Below are 22,467 nucleotides of genomic sequence, written 5' to 3'. Positions count from 1 at the left end.
TAAAATTGATGACAAACTGAACATTCTTGGGAGCAACACTTGCTTTCTTAAAACAGGTGCCTTTCAAAATGGCATTTTTAGGGGCTGGCATGGTGGCACAGCATGCTAAAACAAATACATGCTTTTTTTAAAAATTGACATTTTGGGAAAATATTTTTAGCTAAAAGATGGTTTGGAAATTTAAATTTGAATTATAAGCTAGTAATTTAAGAAGCACCTACCGCATTAAAGACAAAAACATAATGAAAGAATGAAACTTGATGACAAATTTCAGCTCATTTATATTGTGTCACTGGACCGTAACACCCACTGTAGTTTCATGATTCATAGGAAAATACAGAAAAGTTAACCAACAAAACTGCATTGTTTTACACAATCATGGACATGGTTCGTTATTTTGTGCTAATATTCTGAGTCTAGAGAACATATTTGAAAAGGAGATTCTAAAATATAACATAAAACGGAAAAGAAAGAAAGCTGTGACTTGCTGATAAGTATAATATTCTTGTACACAGATTTAATGGTGTTTGTGAATTTCAGAAATATTACTGATGATATTATTAGTTCTGACTGGAGGTTTCTATAATAAATAAATAAATAACCAGACATTATAAATGAGTTCCACGACCACGTGTTTTGGATGGGATGCCTAGCTACAAACGCCAGTCCTCCAAGCTTCATATCTTCAGATGAGCTCATTCGCTTTCTTGAAAAACACAAGCTGAAGGAACTCCAGCAAAGCCTTTCTTATGCTCAGCCAGGCTGCAGGACGATTGAAATGTCTTCAGTTCCCCGAATGACAGCATAAAACCATGAGCACCTTACTAGGGCTCAAAGAAATACAGACGGGACTTGTGTGGCACGCTGGAGTGTGCAGGTGCCGCCTTGGACACTGAAATCCACTATGCGCACCTGTTCAAGTCCTGGCTTTCTACTTCCAATCCAACTCGCTGCTAATGTGCCTGGGAAAGCAGTGGAGGATCCCTGCCACATATTTGGGAAACCCAGGATAAGCTCCTCATTTCTGGCTTTGGCCTGTCCAGCTCTGACTGTTAGGGCCATTTGGGGAGTGAAACAGGGGATGGAAGACATCGCTGTCTCCTCCTCTTTCTCTATAACTCTGCCTTTCAAATCAATAAAATAAATCTCAGGAAAGAAAGAGAGGATGTTCATCCATGAACAAGTAGCTCACTGGGTGATAGTGAAAAACTCAACAAGAACAAATTATTCCAAAGACGCTAGCCTGACAGATCAGATCAAATATCCTGATTCATGTTAGACCATTTACATTTTAAAAATGCATGTGCTATCCAGTGGGTATAAGTATTCCTGGGGGCTGGTAGTATGGCACAGCCAGTTCAGCTCTAACTTGTAATGCCAGCATCCCTATAACTGGTTTGAATCCTAGCTGCATGGCTTCTGACCCATCTCCCTGGTAATGTACCTGGAAAACTAGCAGATGATGGTCCAAATTCTTGCACCCCTGGCTGCCACTCACACTAGAGACTCAGGTAGAGTTTCTGGTTCCTGGCATCAGCCTGGTTGTGCGCCAGCTGCCTTATTCTTTTGGGAAAAGAAACAGCAGACAGCAGATCTCTCTCCCCTCCCTGTTCTTCCCACACCCTCTGTCAGTCTGCCTTTCAAATAAATAAGTCTTCTTTTTTCGATAGAAGAATGATTTTATTCTTCCTGTGACAAAAGGGATGGTGTATATACTCAATTCCCAAGGCATCTGTTAGTGCACCTCTGTTTGCGTTGTGGGAACACCTACAGAGGTTCACTAGGGAACCCTCAGCAGGGCAAGATGCCAGCAAGCATTACCAATCATATTGCGGCCTCTGTGATGGCCTGCAGGAGGGATATTCCTGGGAATGTACTTTAAGGAAAGAGTGTGAAGGAAAGAAAAGTCATTCTTTTGCATGGAATAAACTATAGTATGTAGAGTATGTACAGTAATCTAGTCATGAATCACCAGCCTAATGCTGAAACAACCCAAACACTCAACAAGTAAAGAAGAGTAGCAACTACATACACCTATTTCATGTGTTTCTATGGTTTTTTTTTTGATACTAAAGAGAAACCTTTTTTTTTTTTAACCTTGATCATAGCTGTTAGTGAAGGGAAGTTCTTTTCCATCTGGGAATAGAGCCTTGTGGGACCTTGCTTCAAGTGCAAGAGGAGGCACATCCCATTGATACCTGTCTATGACTTGTTCGTGGCTAGGCATATAATGATGATAGCTTCTTCTTAAAGAAGAATAGAAAAAGCTAGGGGGCTTTGGAGGAGTAAAGACAGAGGATGGCTTCTTGAAATCAGCTACCAGCTGGTTTGCACATCTGCTAATCAGAAAAGCCAATCATCTGGGACAGGGCAACCAAAACCCACTCTTGAGAAGGACTACTGGAGTCAGCTGTTGCCGTTGCCATTTCCCGTAAATTCCACACACATACAATGAGTTCATGGGCAGAAACAATACAACACATGCAGTAATGGCAGACAATCTTACAACTGCCCTCAAAAAAAAAAAGAAGTATAATATTTGTAGATAAAAATTAATAAGGCTAGGATATAGGCTTTCTGGTACAAAAATTCAAGACACAGAGATTTAAGTTGTATTTTAAAAAGTATATTATTTTAGTCAAACACAAGTAAAAGTAATCATTTCCCTTGTGTTTGAACACTGCAATGAACACATACTCTACAGTTGTTAAAGAATCCTGTGTCTTCCTACTGAGCCCAAGTGCAAACTGCCTTGCTAGTACAGCTGTGACTAATAGAGTCGGAGGGCAAGAAAACTGACATTCTTTCAACTCCAAGGTTCTAAAAATGTAAAAGAATGATTCTCAAAGCATGGCTGCAGGGCCAGGAGCATTGGTACCACGTGAGAACTTGTTAAAACTGCAAACTTTCACCAGTTCCAAACACTCAGAAACTCCAGGAATGAATCCAATCACTAGCTTGTAACATGAAGCTGGAAACTCCCCAACACTGATCTTCCCACAACAAAGAAGCCAATGGATGTGACAGTCCACAACAACATTAAAAGACCTCTTAGATTCTTGCTCAATTCTCTTAGATCCCTTGTCCCTGGGAAACCTGCGGCCATGTTCTAAGGAAGCCCAAGCAGCCAGATCAACAGGATCAGACCATGAGGAACAACTCCCCTTACGGTCAGCTTCCACCAACAGCCACGTCAGGGAGCCATCTTGGAAGGAGCTTCCCCAATGTGAGCAACAGAGCCTGCATCCCCTAGTCAGCTTCCACCAGCAGAAACATCAGGGAGCCATCTTGGAAGGAGCTTCCCCAATGTGAGCAGCACAGCTTGACTGTGCCCTCACGAGGGAATGTGTGTCAGTAGCCTCCAGCTCATCGGCTCCCAGAGAACCTATCCGCAGAAACTGTGCACCAAATCATTGCATTTTGTTCTTTTCAGCATCCAAATTTCATTTCTGCAGTATCAGAATCAGATACTTGTCAGATTTTTGAGCGTCAATGACTAAACACATTCATTCATTTACCAAACACGTTTGCCCTTCAGCATACATTTGGAACTGGTTCCAGGACAGACACCAAAAAGATATGCAGAAGCCTGTTATATAAAATGGCACTGAATTGGCATACAACCTATGTATATCCTACATGTACTTCAAACCATCTCAATTCACAATACCTAATACAATACACATACTGTGAAGCAGGTATCACCCTACACTATTCAGAGAATAATAGCAGAAGAAGTCTGGAATATTCAGGGCAGATATAATCTTTGCATGAACACTTTCATTCCATTGTTGGTGGTTGACTGTAATTATTATCTGAATCTACCATGAGCTGGTTGGACTGAGAGCAGGGGGGCCCTTGATACATCTTTCTCTTTCCTTCACTGCACTTCCAGCAGTTTATAATTATATTACCTCTACGTACACACCTGCATTCTGTCTGGCCTTCACTAACCAAACTGCAGGTGTGTACGACCCTTGTCTGTTTTCCACCCTACTGCATCTCTGGGGCTTGTGATGGTACCCAAGGGCCTTCGGCTAACATCCACCTGATGGACAATTCCTCCCCTCTAGAGGACGAATGCAGGGCCCAGTAATAAGGTTTCTGGATGACACCAACAGCATCTACATCTAGCGGCATAGGACTCTCAGTCTCATCGGCGAGCTATACCTTGATAACCAAGAGACATCTTCTGTATTCGAAACACTCCAGTGTTAGGGGGCCTATACTCCATGCCTGCAGATTCCTAATCCCCTAGAAGGGAAATGCAGGCAGTGGGTTCAGACACCTAAACAATATGCTGGGAAGTTCTATTTTACATATGAAGAGCTCAGCAGTAAAGAAGGGAACTTTCCCTGCTGCCCCTGCAGTGGGTTCCTGTGTGGACTGCAGGCAACTCTCTTCTGGAGCTGATGTTAGAGGTTATGGTGTTTGCAAAGGACAAGGTGCAGAGACAAATCAATATTTTCCAGCAAAACCTCAGAACAGAAAGAGGCATTGAAGGACACCTCCTGTTAACAGAAAGAAAAATCTCACACATATTTTTTAAATCTTACAGTAGATGGAGATGTGGATGACATCATTTCCTGCTGCTTAGGGAGGTCAGATGGATGATGAGACAGATGTCAGCTGCCAGCATATTCCAGGTCAAGATCACAGAGTAAAGACTGTAAAAGTACAGGGGAAATTCAGAGGGCACTGCTGTGTGCCAGGAGAGCTCACCTCGGCTATATCATTGTGCCAGCATAGTTGCCTGCTCTTTATTTTTTATTTTTAAATGTATGTGGGTAGCAGATCCCAGCACGCCAGCTGACAGGGTCTGAGGACCCTCACATGAGGGGCCTCGGTTAGGCAGGCAGGGCCCAAGGCTGGCATGACACACCACCAGAGGACAGGGTATAGGGATTCGTGCACTCCTGGGTATGGGGGGGCTTGGATTGTTCAGGGAAGCAGGTCTGGAGTTGTGTGGGAGGCAGGACTGCTGAGGGAGAATGTGACAGGTGACAGATGACTTCTGGGGAAATTCCACCAATCTGGCCACTGCATTTGCAGGCAAATGAAAGTGCTGAGACCAGGTGGTTTGGAGGAGGCACATGGAGATTATTTGGGGCCAAACCAATATACCCATCCATGTGGGAGACCTGAGCTGAGGTTGTTGGTATTAATCACTGCCTATCGACACACAGGAAAGCCACAGCTGGGGGTGCCTATCTGGCAGCGTATCCATCTGTGACAGGGCAGGGTACACACCATGTTAGCCTGGGCCATGACACTGACCAGCTCACGAGAGAACTGGGTCTCTATGGGGAATTAATGGCTTCTGCCATACCAGCTGGTTTGCTCAAGGGCTGGGAGTGCTGCCAGGTTAAGCCAGGTATGACCATGGAACTCACCAACACTCATGGGTACTGCGGTTGGAAATAGGTCATGTGGTCCAGGCTATAGCACCTGAGGGATCACCCAAGAACTGGGTGTGGGGTGGGCTGGGCTGCAACATTCATCGGCACACACAGACTGACACTGGGTGGGCAGACTGTGTCAGGAAAAGGCCTAGCACTGGGAGTGGGCTTGGTGGGGGAACTTGGAGAACTCCCCTGGTGGGCCATGGCTCCTGCTGGTGAGTTCATGAGATAGGGCTTGGGTGTTGGTCAGGCTGGGCAGAGCTATATTGCTTGTTGGCAGGTATGTGGGTTGGCTTGGTGGGGGGTGGGGAGGCAGGGGAGGAGAGATCAGACCAGGCAGGGCCAAGCCAAACCATAGCACACAGTATGTGCGGAAGCCAGCATGGAGTGTGGGCCATGCTGGGCTAGACTAAGCTATCACACCTACTGGTTTACATGAAAGTCAGCTGGTAGGAGCAGGCTGGGCAGGCCTAGGCTGCAGCACCCACTGGTAAAAGATGGTACTGGGGCCACTCCAGGTCAGCCTGGATCATCTCATGGCAATGGCCAAGCCAAGGGATGGGTTATACCAGGCTGGGTCAGAGCAACCACCAGCACACACAAAATCTTTGTCTGGGAACAAGCCTGGTTTGGAAGCTAGAAACACCCAGGCCTGGTTGTGGTTCTCAACGGTGAGCACAAGAGTTGGGATGGTGGTTGCAAACTAGGATGGACATGGTTGCAGTATCCTTCAGCATGGATGTGGGCTGGGTCTAGGGTATGTCAGACCAGGCTAGGCTCCAGCACCTGCTCGTATTTGCACGAGCTCGGGTGGATGTAGGACAGGCTGGGCTAGGTCTCTGCACCCACTGAACCATATGAGAGCTGGGTCTGGGCATGGTCCACGTGTGGCTGGGTTGTAGCACCCAACAGTAAGAGCTAGAATGGGCGTGGGCTGGCCAGGCAAGGCCACTGTACCTGCCAGGACAGAAGGTAGGTCAAGCCAGGCTGTGCCAAGGACCCAACAGTATGTGCAAGATCTGTAACTAGGAAATGGCTTGATACAGGAGTTTGGGGATCGCTTCTGCCAGAACGTAGTCCATGCAGGTGAGCACAAGAATTAAGACTGGGAGCATCCCAGAGCAATCTAGATTATACTATCCACTGGCATGTATGTGGCATAGGTCTGGGAGCTGGACAAGCTGGGAAAGCTCATTGGACCCACTGGCAGATGTGAGAACCAGGATGGGGTGTAGGACAAGTCAGGTTGTATTACAACACCACCCAGTTCACACCATGGCTGGAATTAGTAGCTGGCTGGGCTGGACTAGGTTGTAGGACCAGCCAGCATGAGCTGGAACTGGGGGTGGGCCAGGTCAAGCCAGGCTGCAGCACATGCTGATGAATGCCAAGGTGAGACAAACCATGCCAGTCTGGACCACTAATACCACCAGCACACATAAGACCCGGGATAGGAAGCGAGCCCAGGAGGGGAGCTGTGCGGCTTCCCTGCTGGGTCACTACTTCCACTGGTCAGAGTCAGAGCTGGGACTGGAAGCAGAGCAGGCTGGCAAGGGCTACAAAGTCCGTTGGTCTGCATGTGAGCTGAGTTAGAGGGAAAGCAAGGCTGCGCTAAGTGAACATATCCACTGGGGCATGCATGAGCCAGAATAAGTGCAGGCTGGTTGAGCTTTGCTGCAGTGTCAGCTGACAGGTTCTGCCCTGTGCACGACGGGATGTGCAGCAGTCTGGTCCATTCTGCCCCACATTCCATTTGGCTGTCATTAGCATCAGTAGGCACTTCCCTTTAACAGCCTTTTTCTTCTGAAGAGTTGCTCTCAGCTGCTTTCCCTTTGCTCATGCGCTCTCTGTTCTTCCCATGACAACACTTGGCTAAAATAGTGCCCCTTAGGTTTCCTCATCTGCCTCATACCTGGTGGCAGAGGGAAGCAAGTCCCTGGGGTTCACATGAACTGTAACATTAGCAGGAAGTAGACTAAAAGGGACTCAAACCAACGTTCTTACTGTATGCTCGTACTCTGTAGTTGAACTTTCCATGCCACTATGGCTGGCCCCAAGGACAGTAAATGAGTTATGTGATAATGCCTGGCCACATTTTCTGTCCCCCTCCCCCTCCAAGGTGCACAGCCTGCCCCCTGGAAACCTGAGAACCCCTTGGCAGCTTCTGTCTCCTTTGCATTCTTTAAGTGGTTAGGAAAACTGGACAGAGGTGTCCTCCCCAGCTTTTGGTGAAAATGGAAAAGCCCTGGATCCGCTGTGTTGGCAGCCACCAGGAGAAGCCTATGTGAGAACCTCAAATGAGGCTTATGGGACTCAGAAAGGAGTTTTCCTCTGATTCAACTCTGATTAATTGAAACTTTAGGAGGCACACGTGTGTAATAGCTGCCGCATTGGACAGGATGGTGCTGGAAAATCATGGGGCCACTCGGCTGTGACTTCATCCTCACAGAGGCTGAGCCTGGCTTCCATTTCTCAGCTGGGGATGGCAGGGGTCCAAGGATGAAGCCACTGGCAAGCATGAAGTGGAATTCAGATGGAAATCTTTGCTGTCCAAACCACACTGGCACCGACAGCCAACTTTTGCACACCACAGAAGCCTTGAAAGGCAAGAAGGAACTCCAAAAACATTCAATTCTCTACAGTTACGAAGGGAGGCTGGTCATGGACAACATGGTTTCTCTCCATCAAAACACATGGCAAAGTATTTTTCTTGGCTGGGACTTTTAAACTTGAGTTTTTAGAACGACCTGTCAGTAGTCAGTATATCTGACAGCCGCCTCCCCCTCCAGCACCACTGTGCTTTGAAAGTGTTTCTGTAATCAAATATTGGCCCTATAAAGTCAGGAGATGGCCACAGTATGAAAAAGACTTTATTAAACTTCTGCCACATCCTGTGACGCTGTCTAAGCATTATTCTACACTGTTTACCCTTGGCTGACAAACCAAATTATGCTTTTTTCCCCTAAATCAACGGGGCTAAGAACAACCTACACAAAAGACCAAGAATTTAGGATTTCAAAAGTGTGACTGGAAGACAAAGAGTGTCAAAGACATGACTTTTCAAGGGCAGCAAAGGCGGTGCTTAAATAAGAAAACGATGGGCAGTTACTGTGCAATTTTTGCTGAAATTCTGTAAAAAGCATTTTGCATGAGTATAACACACTGAAAGCCCACTCCAGAGCCCGCAAGTGTCACACTCAGTTCATGACACTTTGTGCACCTTCTGTCAGTTCCCAAGCCACTGCCATCTCCATGGATCTCTCCTTTATCAGTGACAGCCTACTGCAGAGCCCGAGGAAGGCGCAGGCTCAGGACATCACTGTCGAATAGCCCTATAATAGCCTCTCATAATGCCAAGAGGATCCCAAACAACCCTTCATCTCGCCCTACTCAGGTCAAATCAGAAATAATGGTTCGACAAACTGGAACACAGAGCAAGAAAGCTAAGCGTCAAAGTGTGGCTAAAATCAGTTGGGGCCATCTATGATCACTTGGTTACCTGAAATCCCACTTTGGAATAGAGCTAGTGGAGTATCTGGCTTTGAGAGCTGAAGGGCACACTGGCACCAGTCTCAGGGAAGCTGTCACCATCAGCAGCCTTGCCACATGACCTACTCTCCCGTGGTGGCATATTCAGCAGCCATCCCACATTCCAGGGACACAGGAGCAGCTGTTGGATGAAAGATGGCATCGAATCCTTGTCAAGCCTCCCATCAGGGAGTGGGATCTGTGCCTTCTCCCCAGAACACGGTGTGCCCTGTCACTGTTCTCACCCACAACGTGGTGTGTTTCTAGCACTCTCTGTCCCGTCTTCTGGAATGTTCTCCCCAGGACTCTTCAGATGCCATTCAAAAAGACCATGTGAAAGACCATGTGCTGACGCATTGGCAGTGGGCCCGACTGAGCCTGTCCTCCATCATCCCTGCTGGAGGTCTGGACATGCAAGTGAATTAGCCAATTATCCCCGAGTGGTCCCCATCAGGAGTGTTCTAGCTAGTTCTGACTTGATTCACACAATCCTGGAAGAAACTAAAACATTCCTTGTTTTACATGTTCAAATTTTAGAATAGCTAGCAAGGCAAGAATAAATCAATAGAATACAATGTCTTTTTTTTCCATTCATAATCTACTTCCCTTCCAAACCACCTGCTAGCTGCTCCTACTCGATGACCCATGTCTTTACCCTGAGGCACCACCCTGCCCACCTGTCTTACAATTTCAGCCTTCCATATACACCTACCAATGAAGCCAGAAGAAGGTGGGTTGGGCTGAATCTTCTCTTTTGTGTTCTCCTGAATGATGTCCCAAAGCTGCCATATAAACTTAGGATGAAGAATGTAAAATGGTTGATTGGGATTTCTCTGACGATGCTGAATGTATGGAGTGAACAGGTTGTAATCTGGCTTCTTGTACCACTAAGGGGAAACAAACAAACAAACAAAATCACGGTCAAGTTCAGAGGATCGCACTAAGAAGGTCAGGGCATGTGTGGCGGGGGAAGGGAGCCTGTGATTCTTCACTACCAGCGCCACTTCTTGGGAGAAAGGTCCCGTACAAAGAGAAAGCAAGATTCAGAGGTTTGTCATCAGGGAGTGGGATCTGATGCTTTACTATTTACTACAATACGAGAGAGGGCTACATCAGAGGGGAGCAGAGTATACGTCAGGATTTGTGAGCCATGCACAGCAAGGATGGATATTTTGGGGGCTAGTGCTGTTGCCATAGTGGGTAAAGCTGCTGCCCGTGTTACTGGCATCCCATATGGATTCTGGTTCAAGTCCTGGATGCTCTACTTCCAATCCAGCTCTCTCTGCTAATGTGAATGGGAAAGCAATGAGGATGGCCCTGGAACCCAAGAAGGAGGCATCTGCCTCCTGACTGGCCCAGCTCCAGCCACTGCAGCCATTTGGGGAGGGAAGCAGTAGATGAATGATTTCTAAGTCTCACCCTCTCCCTCTCTATGTAACTGTAACTTTCAAGTAAAAGAAATGTAAAAATAAAAAGAGTGAAAGAGAGACAGAGAGAGAGAGAAAGAAAGAAAGAGGGAAGGAAGGCAGCAAAGAAAGACAGAAAGAAAGAAGGAAAAAAAGAAAGAAAGAAAGAAAAAGAAAGAGAAAACAAATGAACAGGTGTGCTGTGATTAAACAAAAGTCAAGCAAAATTTTATTTATGAAGACGTGTGGTGGCCAGATTTGGGTCATGGCTGTAGTGTGGTGAACCCTGAGCTCAATCAATGTATTTTGATAAGAAGTTTTCCATCTGCAGTGGCAGAACATACTTCACTGCTGTCCGGGTCTGCAGTTGGGACTGGGAAGATTGACATGGGTTGATGGATACGTACTAATTCTTGATTGGGATTGTGGGTACACAAGCATATTAATTTGTTGATGTTCATCAAAATGCACACTTCCCCGAGCAGGAAATGACTATAATGACAACCAAGCAGTATTTCACTCATCCAAAGGTTCTGTGGTCTTCACAAATTCGAGAATGATTTGACCAGCTCATCGGTAACAACTGAGCCCGCAAGCCAGGTGACACCGGTTAGGAAGTGAGAGGAGCGGGTCACAGATGACTCACTTGTACACTCTGTACTCAGGTCCTCTCGCAGCAGCCTCGGCCCGACAGCAAAGGCCCACATCCTTGCGGCCCACGTCCACTAGTAGGATGTGCTGGCAGGCATAGATGCTGCGAACAGGAGGAGCAGAAACGATCTAGCAGCTAAAACCTTCATTCGGTTCACAAATAGAAAATTTTAAAAGCCAACAACCTTGGATTCTCAGCTGGAGAGGGAGTGAGAATGCTCCAGCGCTTACTGGATAACTCATTTCAGGAGGAGGTTCATCTAAAAATCAACCGGGGCTTTCTCAAAAATACACGCTGAAGATGCTAGAAAAACATCCTCCCACAGACTATGAAAAATACTGTCCACGTGATTTGTACCTTTGGTCAAGAACCCATTGGCAGTCATGCCAGGGACTTAAGTGTCCAGTGTCAGCTTCCAATCCTCACTGAATACAAGTTCACTGGCCCTTCACCTATGAATCCACCGAAAGCAGCTGTGGCTTGCCACAATGGTCAGTAATGACTCCGTTTCAGCTCTCATGTTCAACGGGCTCAGAAAAGGCTGGAACAAACACTACCTACATAATGATGGGCAGTGAATGCATGGACTTTAGATTGCATTGCCAACCATATTCAATTCATTTCAAAAGATCTTACAACCCCTGGAAAGATCATACAACCCTAACAGAATGGAACAATTCTGAGCATAATCAACCCAACTTTCAATGTAACTAGGAATTTATAAACATTTAGATCTTCAACATACCTTTCCAATGCTCCAGTCTAAAAATAATACTCACCAAGTATGCAATTGTAAATGGGCATCTAGACGGGATGCATGCACATGTAATTGGTTAGAGGAGTCAGGATCAGGTTCATCCTGTGTTAAAGCTGATTCCTTAATGTGCTCATCCAACAAAGGCGGTGGATGAGCACTGGCTAGGGGCACCAGGGGAGCCACTCACCAGGTTAAGATCTGCAGAGTAAGGAGCAGGGTCCCAGGCCACCAGAATAACATCTTTATACAATGAACTGTCCATGAAGTGATGGTTGGGATTGGTCAGGATCTGCGAACAGGCAGAGAAACCATTTCAGAGCTGCTGTTTGGTTTTTCAAAATTATATTTTCAAAAGGATGAAAGCTTAAGAAGCTTAGGCTGTTTTCCTGTAGGGGAGGAAGAGAGAATACTGTTGTACTGCGGATAGCCTTAAAGAATATCTGAGGAAATGAGGTTTTTTCCAAAACAACCACCATGGTTTACACATTGTCTCTGCCCTTATCTAGGGGTAGGGAATCCAGCTTCTGAAAAAATGGAACCCCTGAAGTAATTCAGCACCCCAACTTCTTCAACAAACGCTTTGCCATGTGACTTGGAGAGGGAACTATGGGCATGGATAAACGGAATCAGGATGGAGGCCACAAATGTCATACACAATCCCTCCGTTGTGGTCATGGCTGGTACTGGATGAATTTTTCAGCCTTTCTTGTCAAACATCGTTTTTGCTATTGATTTGAAAAAAGAAAAAAAAAGCAAAATACAGGGGTAATGCAATGGCACAACAGGCTAACCCTCTGCCTGCTGGCGCCAGCATCCCATTATGAGCACCTATTCATGTCCTAGCAGATAAGAGATCTATAAACTACATATTTCCCCCCTTCTTAGGATGCAGTTTCTCACCACTATCAAGATACATGTCTTCCCTCACGTTTGAATGGCTCTGAAGTTAGGAAGCACCTTCCAGGTGACGTGTGTGTTAATTTGGTGGGGTTTATCTCCTCCTCTCAGGGAAGTTGTTATTAAAGGAATGTCAGATCTTATAGTCAATGACTTCCATAAATTAAGGGAATATGGTAACTGTTTCTTCCCTCGCTGCCGGCTACCTGGCGCGGTGAACTGTGCAGAAAGCTAATCGTTTGTTCTGCAAAGAACTCGTCATAAATCACTTATCACCTCATTTTTTCTACATAATTTTAAGGCCCTGGAAATTGCCGCGGTTTGTTCTGAGACTAGTTCTGCCATAAATCGGGAAGACATTTTTACTAAGAACACAAGGCAAAGGCGGCTTTTCCTTTTCAATTAAAACAAATCATTTCCAGTGTGTGCGCTTACAAAGTCTCAGAGCTATCCTATACGGACTGTCAGAAGTAGTTGCTTCGGTTTTTCTTCATTGGAATTCCAGCCTTTTTTTTATTGCCATGGCTTCTCTTTCATTCAACTGCCTTTCTCAGTTCCCGAAATACAACACGCAAATCTGATTATAAATACACTCACATGTATGCTTATGTCTGCATGAATCTATCAAGGGAGGAAAGGCATGGAGTCTTGCAGATGTCTGTCTACCTTCTCTCGGTTTGCCTCCTAGTTACCCATTTCTTCTCAGTTTCCATTTTCCCGCACGTCCTTTGCTCATTCTTGCCATGACCCATAGAAATAAGCAGGTATGCTGAACACAGCTAACCAGGTAACTTCTGCTCACTTACCCAGTTAAACTGGTTAGCTACAAAGTGCACGCATGCGAAACGCCCCGTGCAGCTTACCTGGGAATTGATGATGCGCATGGTGGTTTTATTTCCAACATCTTTCTCGTACCCACGTGTGGGAGCAGAGTTGAACCTCAACACTGCGTCGTGAGAATCTAAGGGCACATAAAGGACAAGCTTACTTTTCTTCTCTGTAAAATCACACAATCTAGGAAAGAGTGGTAAAGCACATTTTTCAATACATGAAGCGAATTACATACAACATACTTAAGACAGCTATGCAAACACTATTAGGTGATTTACTATTAATTTAGAATAAGCTCTTGATTCAGGTGATAGGGACTGCATGGGCAGGGGTGTGTGTGTGTGCATGTGTGTGCGTGCACATGCGTGTGTATCCATACATGTACCCTCACCATTTAAGTATATGTGCAATTTTTTTAAGTCTAAGAAAAGGATTGGCATTATGAAACACTCTGGATGGATTTCAAGATATTTTGCACCTGAGTGAGGCCCAAGGAGGGATAAGCTATGACCTGCAAGGTGGATATCCCATATGTGGGCCAATCTGAGTCTTGGCTGCTCCATTTCCAGTCTAGCTCCCTGCTAACGCATGTGGGAATGGCGAAGGATGACAATCAAGATGCTTGGGTGTCTGCTATCCACATGGGAGATCCAGCTTTAGCTTCAGCTTTCTGCTGTGGCCTGCCCAAGCTCCGGTCCTAGAGTTCATCTGAGGAATCACCCTGCAGATTCAAGATCTTTCTCCGTAACGGTTTCAAAATAAACATTTTTCCATTTGCCGTCAGCATCTGACCGTACCTGAGTGTGTGTACAGGTATTCATGTACATTTACATAGGTCCATTCAATTACAACCGATCTACATCATATAACTGATATATTGCAGGCAGTCTTTCTCCTTAAGGTCCCCAAGCACGTGGAAGGCGAGCCGTATGGGTGCAGGAGAAGGTGCTAGAAGGCTGTGAGGCTGAGGTTTCCTGCTGCTCGGGTTAGTATGAGAACCACAGTGCTGGAAAGGGCCTCTGGTGTCACTGCCTTGAGGCAGGCCACAGGTGTCTCTCCCAGTGGCAGCCACAACCTACACTTCCTCCTGACCCCTTCTGGTGCTGGATACGTTTACGGAAACAAACCAAACAGCTGTCACTTGTATGCAGGCTTGCACACCGCCACCAAGACACGCATAGGAGCAACGTGGAGCCCTCTGCACTGAGCCCTGGCGTGCCTGGCCTGCAGTCCAAGAGGACAGGAGATACCACCACGATCATCAGCTGTCAAGGTGCCTGAGGAGCTACAACGGCACGACGAGGCCCAGCACACCTGAAGATCAATGTGAATCTGCCTCTCTCCCCCTTCCACCTGGCAGCCATGCCTCCCACGTTCTCTAAACACTGGGCCGTGAGCTCCCGGGGGGTTAGGGAGGAGTGGGCACACAGGCAGGTGGGAAACAAGGTTTTCTAAGACACAGGTTGTCAAGGAGACAGAGAGAGGTGGAGGCAGTTTGGCTCACCTGGTAGCCCTCCCCTCTCAAAACACCAAGTGGCAAAACACCCCCAAACGAGCAAAGCTTTGGAGCAGCAAAGGTCAGGGCTCAGGTTCCAACTCTACCTGATTTCAGCACATATGGCTGGAATGTCTGGATCCCAGCCACCCAAGTGGGAAACCTGGATTGGGTTCCCGGCTCCTGGCTCCGGCCTGGTCCAAACCTGGCTCAACCCTGGCTCTGATGAGTATGCAGGCTTGCACACTGCCACCGTGACAGGCACAGGAACAGCTTGGAGCACTCTGCACTCACAGCCGTGGCACGCCTGGGCTCCTTGACAGCTCTGTCTTAGGGAGCCTTATTTTCACAGCCACCTGCCCTCTCATCCCAGGCAGGTCCTGGCTGTTGCTGGTGTGGGGGGGAGTCAGTGAATCAGCAGATGGAAGATCTTTGCCTACCCGTCTCTCTACTTTTCAAATATAAATAATAACTACATTTTTCAAAAAGCCTGATCTCTAAATTCAAGGGCACTGATGCTTTGTACACATGTTTCCAAAAACCCGAATACGTTCTATTAAGAGCTGTTTCTTTACAGTACAATTTAAGCACTTGTTCTCACTTTTTTTGAGGCATACTGAATTGTTTTTACTTTTGCCGAATACTACTTTATTATAAAAATTCAAAAGGTTTTGACCTTGATGGCTTAATTACCCAAAACAAGAGATGCTATATTTTGGTCTCAGAATCCGTTTATACTCTTAAAACTACTGATAACCCAAGACACTTTATTTCTGAAGCTTATAACTATACATATGTACCATAACAGAGTGCGACAGAAAAAAAAAAAAAAACGTTGCTTACTTATTTATCTTTAAGTAGTTTTTTCAGAAATATATTTTCAAAAACCAAAGAGCTGTGATGAACTGGTACTTTCTAATGTCTGTTACTTCTCTTTAACAACTGGGTCGTTATTCAATTCACTTCATCTGAGAGGTGGGAAGGGGGAAGACAGAACCCGTCTGCTGACGCACTAACTTCCAAGATACCAAAAAATGGCCAAGAATGGATCTTCCAGAAGCCAGGAGCTGAGCACTCAATCTGGATCTCCTAGAAGGGCTGGCTGAACCAGATGACTTGAGCCACCCCCTACTGTCTCCTTGCCTCTGGATCTCCTAGAAGGGCTGGGTGGACCAGATGACTTGAGCCACCCCCTACTGTCTCCTTGCCTCTGGATCTCCTAGAAGGGCTGGGTGGACCAGATGACTTGAGCCACCCCCTACTGTCTCCTTGCCTCTGGATCTCCTAGAAGGGCTGGGTGGACCAGATGACTTGAGCCATGAAGCTAGAGGCAGGAGCTGAAGGCTAGCATCTCACCCAGGTTTATTTGAAAGGAAGATTTACAGAGAGAGAAGCGGGAGGAGAGGAAGAAGGCAGTCTGCTACTGGTTCCTTCTCCAAATAGGCCGAGGTTAGGAACCTCTAGCCTAGAATTCTCACCTATGCTGCCAATGCTATCCCAGGCACATCAGCAGAGAGCTGGATCAGAAGTGGAATGTTTGGACCGCTGTCCACAAGAGATGCTGGCATCAGGGGTCTAACTTGCTGAGCCACACTATCAGCCCCATCACTAGGAACTGACCCAGCATCTTAATTGCTAGGCTAAATGCTTGCCCCACTTCTAGTTTTTCGAATGACACCTGATTTCTCCCTCTCTCTCTTTCCTCCCTCCCTTCCTTCATTACTTCCTTCTTTCAAGATTTATTTTACTTTTATTAGGAAGCCAGAGTTATAGAGAGTAAGCGAGACAGAAAGATCATCCACGCACTGGTTCACTCCCCAAGTGGCCACAACAGCCGGAGCTGAGCTGATCTGAAGCCAGGAGCCAGGAGCTTCTTCCAGGTCTCCCATGCGGGTGCAGGGTCCCAAGGCTTTAGGCCATCCTCGACTGCTTTCCCAGGCCACAAGCAGGGAGCTGGATGGGAAGTGGAACTGCTGGGATTAGAACCGGTGCCCATATAGGATCCCATCACATGCAAGGCGAGGAGGACTTCAGCTGATAGGCTATCCCACTGGCCCAATACTTGATTTCTGCTAATATATATATGTATTATATGTATGGAGGACTATTTGCAAAATCCTCCCACAGAGATGTACATATTAATTCTTTGATACTTTATCAAAGGTTGACACGTGGGCAGATATTGGCAATGATGATGACAGCTGGTCTGACCTGTCTCAGGCCCCTAACTCCTGGTTCCTGATAGTGTAGCCTGACAATGCACACAACCGGTTCCCAGTTGGCAGGAGAACTGGTTCCCTGCTTAAGTCTGGCCCAGACCCAAGGTTACAGGTGTTTGGGGAATGAACCAGCTGTGGGGGCTCTTCCTCTGTATCTGTCTCCTCCATTTAAGAAAAGAATTGAAATTTAAGCAAAACTTGACAAGTGTTAGTTGGAACCTAAAAGCACACAGATGATCTTTTTTTCTTTTTTTTTTTTTTGTAAGATTTTTTAACTTTTTATTACAAAGTCAGATAGACAGAGAGGAGGAGAAGCAGAGAGGAAGATCTTCCGTCCATGTTTCATTCCCCAAGTGAGCCACAACGGGCCAGTGCTGCGTCAATCGGAAGCCAGGAACCAGGAACCTCTTCCAGGTCTCCCACATGGGCGCAGGGTCCCAAGGCTTTGGGCCGTCCTCCACTGCTTTCCCAGGCCACAAGCAGGGAGCAGGATGGGAAGTGGCGCTACCAGGATTAGAACCGGCGTCCATATGGGATCCCGGGGCGTTCAAGGCGAGGACTTTAGCCGCTAGGCCCAATAATCTTTTTTTCTTAATGTATGTGCATTTCCATGTTTTAATGATTAAGTATTTAAAAAAACACAGGGTAGGGCCCGGCACGATGGTGTAGTGGTTAAGGTCCTCGCCTTGTACGCACCGGGATCCCATATGGACGCCGGTTCTAATCCTGCTAGCTCCACTTCCCTTCCAGCTCCCTGCTTGTGGCCTGGGAAAGCAGTGGAGGACGGCCCAAAGCCTTGGGACCCTGCGCCCACGTGGGAGACCTGGAAGAGGCTCCTGGCTTCGGACTGGCTCAGCTGCATCTGTTGCAGCCACTTGGTTAGTGAACCTCCTGACGGCAGATCTTCCTCTCTGTCTCTCCTCTGTATATCCGCCTTTCCAATAAAAACAAAATAAATCTTTGAAAAAAAAAAAGACCACAGGGTAATAGGGGGTCTCACCATGGGTCTCCTCCATGTTCAAGCACAGGTAACTTCCAGTGAATTTTATCATTGAAAACAAATGCAGTCAGTTAATTTTTTCAAAGTGACAGCCTCACTTCATTCCTTTCTGAGAAAATATCGGCCAAACATCGAAATCTGGATCACTGAAACATTTTTGTCGGTCACTTCTTCCAAGTGAAACCTGCTTGAAGCCAGAATCGACTGGTTCGACTCACAAGGCAATACATCAGCTGGTTTCCATTGTGTCCTGAGACAGCCAAGTACAACCCCTACTTCCCACTTTTCACCCAAAACCTAAAGTACATAGGCACCCCAGGGCTGAAGCTTTATAAATATAATCATTCGGGCCCGGTGGCGTGGCCTAGTGGCTAAAGTCCTCGCCTTGAACGCACCGGGATCCCATATGGGCACCGGTTCTAATCCCGGCAGCTCCACTTCCCATCCAGCTCCCTGCTTGTGGCCTGGGAAAGCAGTCGAGGACGGCCCAAGGCTTTGGGACCCTGCACCCGCGTGGGAGACCTGGAAGAGGTTCCTGGTTCCCGGCATCGGATTGGCTCAGCACCAGCCATTGCGGCTCACTTGGGGAGTGAAACAACGGATGGAAGATCTTCCTCTCTGTCTCTCCTCCTCTCTGTATATCCGGCTTTCCGATAACAATAAAATCTTTAAAAAATAAATAAATAAATACAATCATTCGCACTGCTACTCAAGGCCACCTGTTTATAGAAGTGGCAATGCTCAATCGAGAAAAATATGCCAACTTGGATCCTTGCCTCCACTACCCTGTCTGGTGCCCACCCTTTTACCTATCTCTGCTCTCACATCCGCAGGGCAACTATGAACAGTTACAAAGGAAGAGATCTCTGGTATTATTACGAAAATACTTGGCAGCTTGCAGATTCCCTTCAAGGCTCGATGGACCTCACTGTGCTAACGGGTGACCTGGGACAACTCTATGATGAGGCAGAAAGTACGAGGAGCGTCTGGACCGTCCAGGGACCTAGATGCTCCTAGCAAATCAGCAGGGAGATGGGGAAGCAAGGGAAGGGGGCAGGGAAGCAGCAGTATGGTCGCAGCATCCAACCTCAGCTGTGGGCCCCATGACAGAACCCCAGTCTAAACGTAAATCACCAAGCCAGGGTCCCCAGGGAGGGGTGCTTTCCAATGCACTGAGTAGTTACTCCCAAGGGCTGTCAGCCTTGGAGACCTCCCAGCACTTCAATGTCCCTCACCCTGGGGCACTCTGTTCCAAGTTAACCAGGCAGAGGGCTTTAACCACCTCCAGAGGTGGTGGTAGTTTTTGGAGCAACCAGACTGCCTGCCTGGAGGAGGCAGTGTCTAGAGACTGCTGCATTCTGGGAAGCTGTCATTGGGCAGGAGAGTCTGGAAGGGGCCACGGGAAGGCGGTGGGGGCTGAGAGGGGGTCTAGAAGCTGCCAGGCCAGGAGGCTGCCAGCACAAAGTCACTGCCCTGCTCTGGGGCCCACGTTCCTCCCCCTTGCCTGCGCTCAGCAGGAAACAAACATGCAATAGCTAGAGAACACGACCTCCCAGGCCCTGGGGAATACCTTGCCAGCGATAAGGACAAGCCAGGACCCAGAGCTCCTGAAGCTCCCAGCTCTGGTCTCCTCCCCTGCACCCCTAATCACTAAATCTCCATCCCTCCCAGCTTCCTAAGGGGGCCCATCTTTCCAAGATGAAGAACCACAAGATCTTGCCATAGCCTGGGCAAAAGGGGTTGGAATCCAGACCCCTGTGCCTCCCTGCCCTCCCCCATCAAATGGGAATAACCGTATCTATCGCATGGGGGCTAAAAGGCTTCATACGATACATACAAAGCTTTTTTCAAAAGAGTCTGCAGTGAACATCTTCCAGGTGGCACCTGTCGCTTCAACCATGAAGTGAGGTCCAATCCTCACAGAAGCCGTGCAAGGACACCTGCGTGACACTGCCCCGGCTTTCTGGACACTGCCTTTTCTTCTCCCTACACCCGTGGACTGCCACCACCACACTCCACACCAGGGAAGGTCTTGATCATTGGGGCATCGGAGCTCTCAGACCAAATCACCTCTTCAGAGAAGCCTCCCAGCCTGGTGGGGCTTCTCCACGCCCAGCCCTCAGCTCTCAGCCCATCACTTGTGCCCCATCTATCCTGTATAGATACTCCAAATTCCTCCCGACCACAGGAACCAGACTTGGCTGTCTCCGGTCTGTGCTCTATACGCTGGACAGAGTGTGCTGCCAGGGTTGGGCCCAAACACCTTTCATCTTGTGTCTTGCACCAGACCTTCTGGCATGCCAGCCACTAACAAACAGCCAGCCGGATGCTTGTACCAAAGGTCTTCTTCCATCTATTTTTGAGATCAGGATATGCAGAATTCCAAACTCTCTCCAGCCAGTACCTCCACCCCACAGCCCATCCACTTGCCAAAATGTTGAGTTCCAAGTGTTCAAACTGGTGGGGTTTACAACTGCCACATTCCTTGGACCAAAGAATATGACCCCGTATGACTGGCAAGCGAACAGATGACAGGACTGCACCGCAAGCGGGACAGACACCAGGGGGCGCTACAAGGCAGCTAATACAGACCCGAGGCTGAGTTTCCCCTGGAGGGAGACCCCTCTCTCTGGCGAGGGAGTTGCTTTGAATTCCAGGGGCCTCGGGGCAGGGCTGCGGTGGAGACAGCACCACTAACCTGAGGAATCCCCTGGCTCTGCCCTCAGATTTTAAGATCATGACATTTGGTTAAGTCTTTGGATGCTCATTCAGCCAATGCCCAAGGAGCTCTTTAGAGACCCACGCACATTTAGCTCCACGTGGCTGGAGGTCTGCAGCGTGCTTGAGGTATGCGCTGCGGTGGGCAGGGCACACAGAGCAACGATGCTTTGAGATGCCAGTCTGCGGAACTTAACACGGTGAGCACAAAATCTGATTCCAAGGAACGCAGACAAAACAAAACGATTGCCTTCTTGCTTTCTAGGCATGTTCTTCCAGTGTGGTTTCACACTTATATTCATGACACCGCATGTAAGCACGCACGTTAACTGTGGGTGCAGACTCTCAGAAAGATGCAATTTGCTATTTCATCATTCCCCCCAAACACAGACTTCCCAGCGTCTTGCATACTCTTACAGATGCCGAGTTTATAAGACCCTGGTCAGGGATATTTATGCAGGAATGAACAACACGGGATTTCTCCCTTGACATCCAAGAGTGATCCAAACACTGCATTTACGATGTCGGGGTGCAAAAACAAAGCCAAGCCAGCAGCAAGTGACTGCCTGCTTTACAGCCTAACACTGAGCTGCCTCCTCTCCAGGGTTAACACTGGTCCTCAGAAACCAGAAGGCGTCCTGGTGCCCCTTCTCCCCAGGGACCCGGGAGTTGTGAGCCGCTGCTCTTTCTCAATAAATTGCAGGCAGCTCTGCACCAGCTCTGGCTACACACGGCACAAGGACCGTGTTCTTGTGAGTAGTCTGCAGTAATGTCAGCCGAGGGACGCAGGCCCCAGACCTCAAGGCCAGACTCTGTGCCTTTTTTTTTTTTAATTCAACTTTCAAACAATTTTCATCTACCTCATTGCCAAGAACACGTGAGCTGTGGACTGGCTCTTGGAGTGTGACGAAGGAGGATTGTGCCATTCCGTGGCCACTCTTCAGGGACAAAGACGTACCAACAGGTCGGCTTAGCTGGAAGCCAGCAGACAGCAGTCACTCCTTTGTAACAAGACAGCTGTGCCCTTGCAACTCGCTTCCTGATGTTCTGACCTGATGCCATCTGCTGTGAGACAGTATTAAATGCCACTGCTTTAAATGTGGCCTGGGGCCAAAGCAGGCACAACTGGTACTTGTACGATATAGAACCGGAAGTGCATGCCTGTGGAGTCAACGAAGAAGTACCAAGGGCCAATCTGCTAGCTCTCTGTGCAGCCTGGCCACCCAAAGGAGCTCCAGCAGCACAAAGGGGTCCCTAGAAGTGGGGGAAGAGACAGAACAGAAATGCCAGGGGCTGTGCATCTCAGGCAAGGGAGAAGCAGCGGGAGGCAGAATGGAGAACTCCTCGGTAGCCAATCACGAACAGCCTGGACTCTGGGCCAGCAATGTACTTGAAATCTAACTTGCTTCCTTCAGCCAAGACACACTGGTATCCACAGTTAGGGAGCTGCAATGCTGGGGCCAAGGGGGCTAGACCCCGTGGGTGAAACACTAGCACTGTGCTCAGGCCGCGTCCCAGCACTTACAGGCCTTAAGAATAAACACTGGACTTGCAAGGATTCC

The 22,467-nt window shown here is 47.8% G+C and overlaps 1 protein-coding gene across 1 annotated transcript in view; it reads right to left on the bottom strand.

Moving 5' to 3' along the window:
- The window catches only part of ST6GAL2 (ST6 beta-galactoside alpha-2,6-sialyltransferase 2), a 69,917-nt gene that overhangs the window by 9,896 nt on the left and 37,554 nt on the right, over window positions 1-22,467 (bottom strand). Inside the window, exons 3-5 of the mRNA XM_004594233.2 lie at window positions 13,506-13,603; window positions 11,933-12,034; window positions 9,643-9,817 (exon numbers count right to left, since the gene is read on the bottom strand). Of these exons, the coding sequence (XP_004594290.2) occupies window positions 9,643-9,817; window positions 11,933-12,034; window positions 13,506-13,603 (375 nt within the window). The remainder of the gene's footprint in view (window positions 1-9,642; window positions 9,818-11,932; window positions 12,035-13,505; window positions 13,604-22,467) is intronic.

This window comes from Ochotona princeps, chromosome 8 (assembly GCF_030435755.1).
Source record: "Ochotona princeps isolate mOchPri1 chromosome 8, mOchPri1.hap1, whole genome shotgun sequence".
In the NCBI taxonomy this organism is placed as follows: Eukaryota; Metazoa; Chordata; class Mammalia; order Lagomorpha; family Ochotonidae; genus Ochotona; species Ochotona princeps.
Note: the sequence above shows the minus strand (reverse complement) of the source record. Positions and strands in the feature narration are given on the sequence as shown.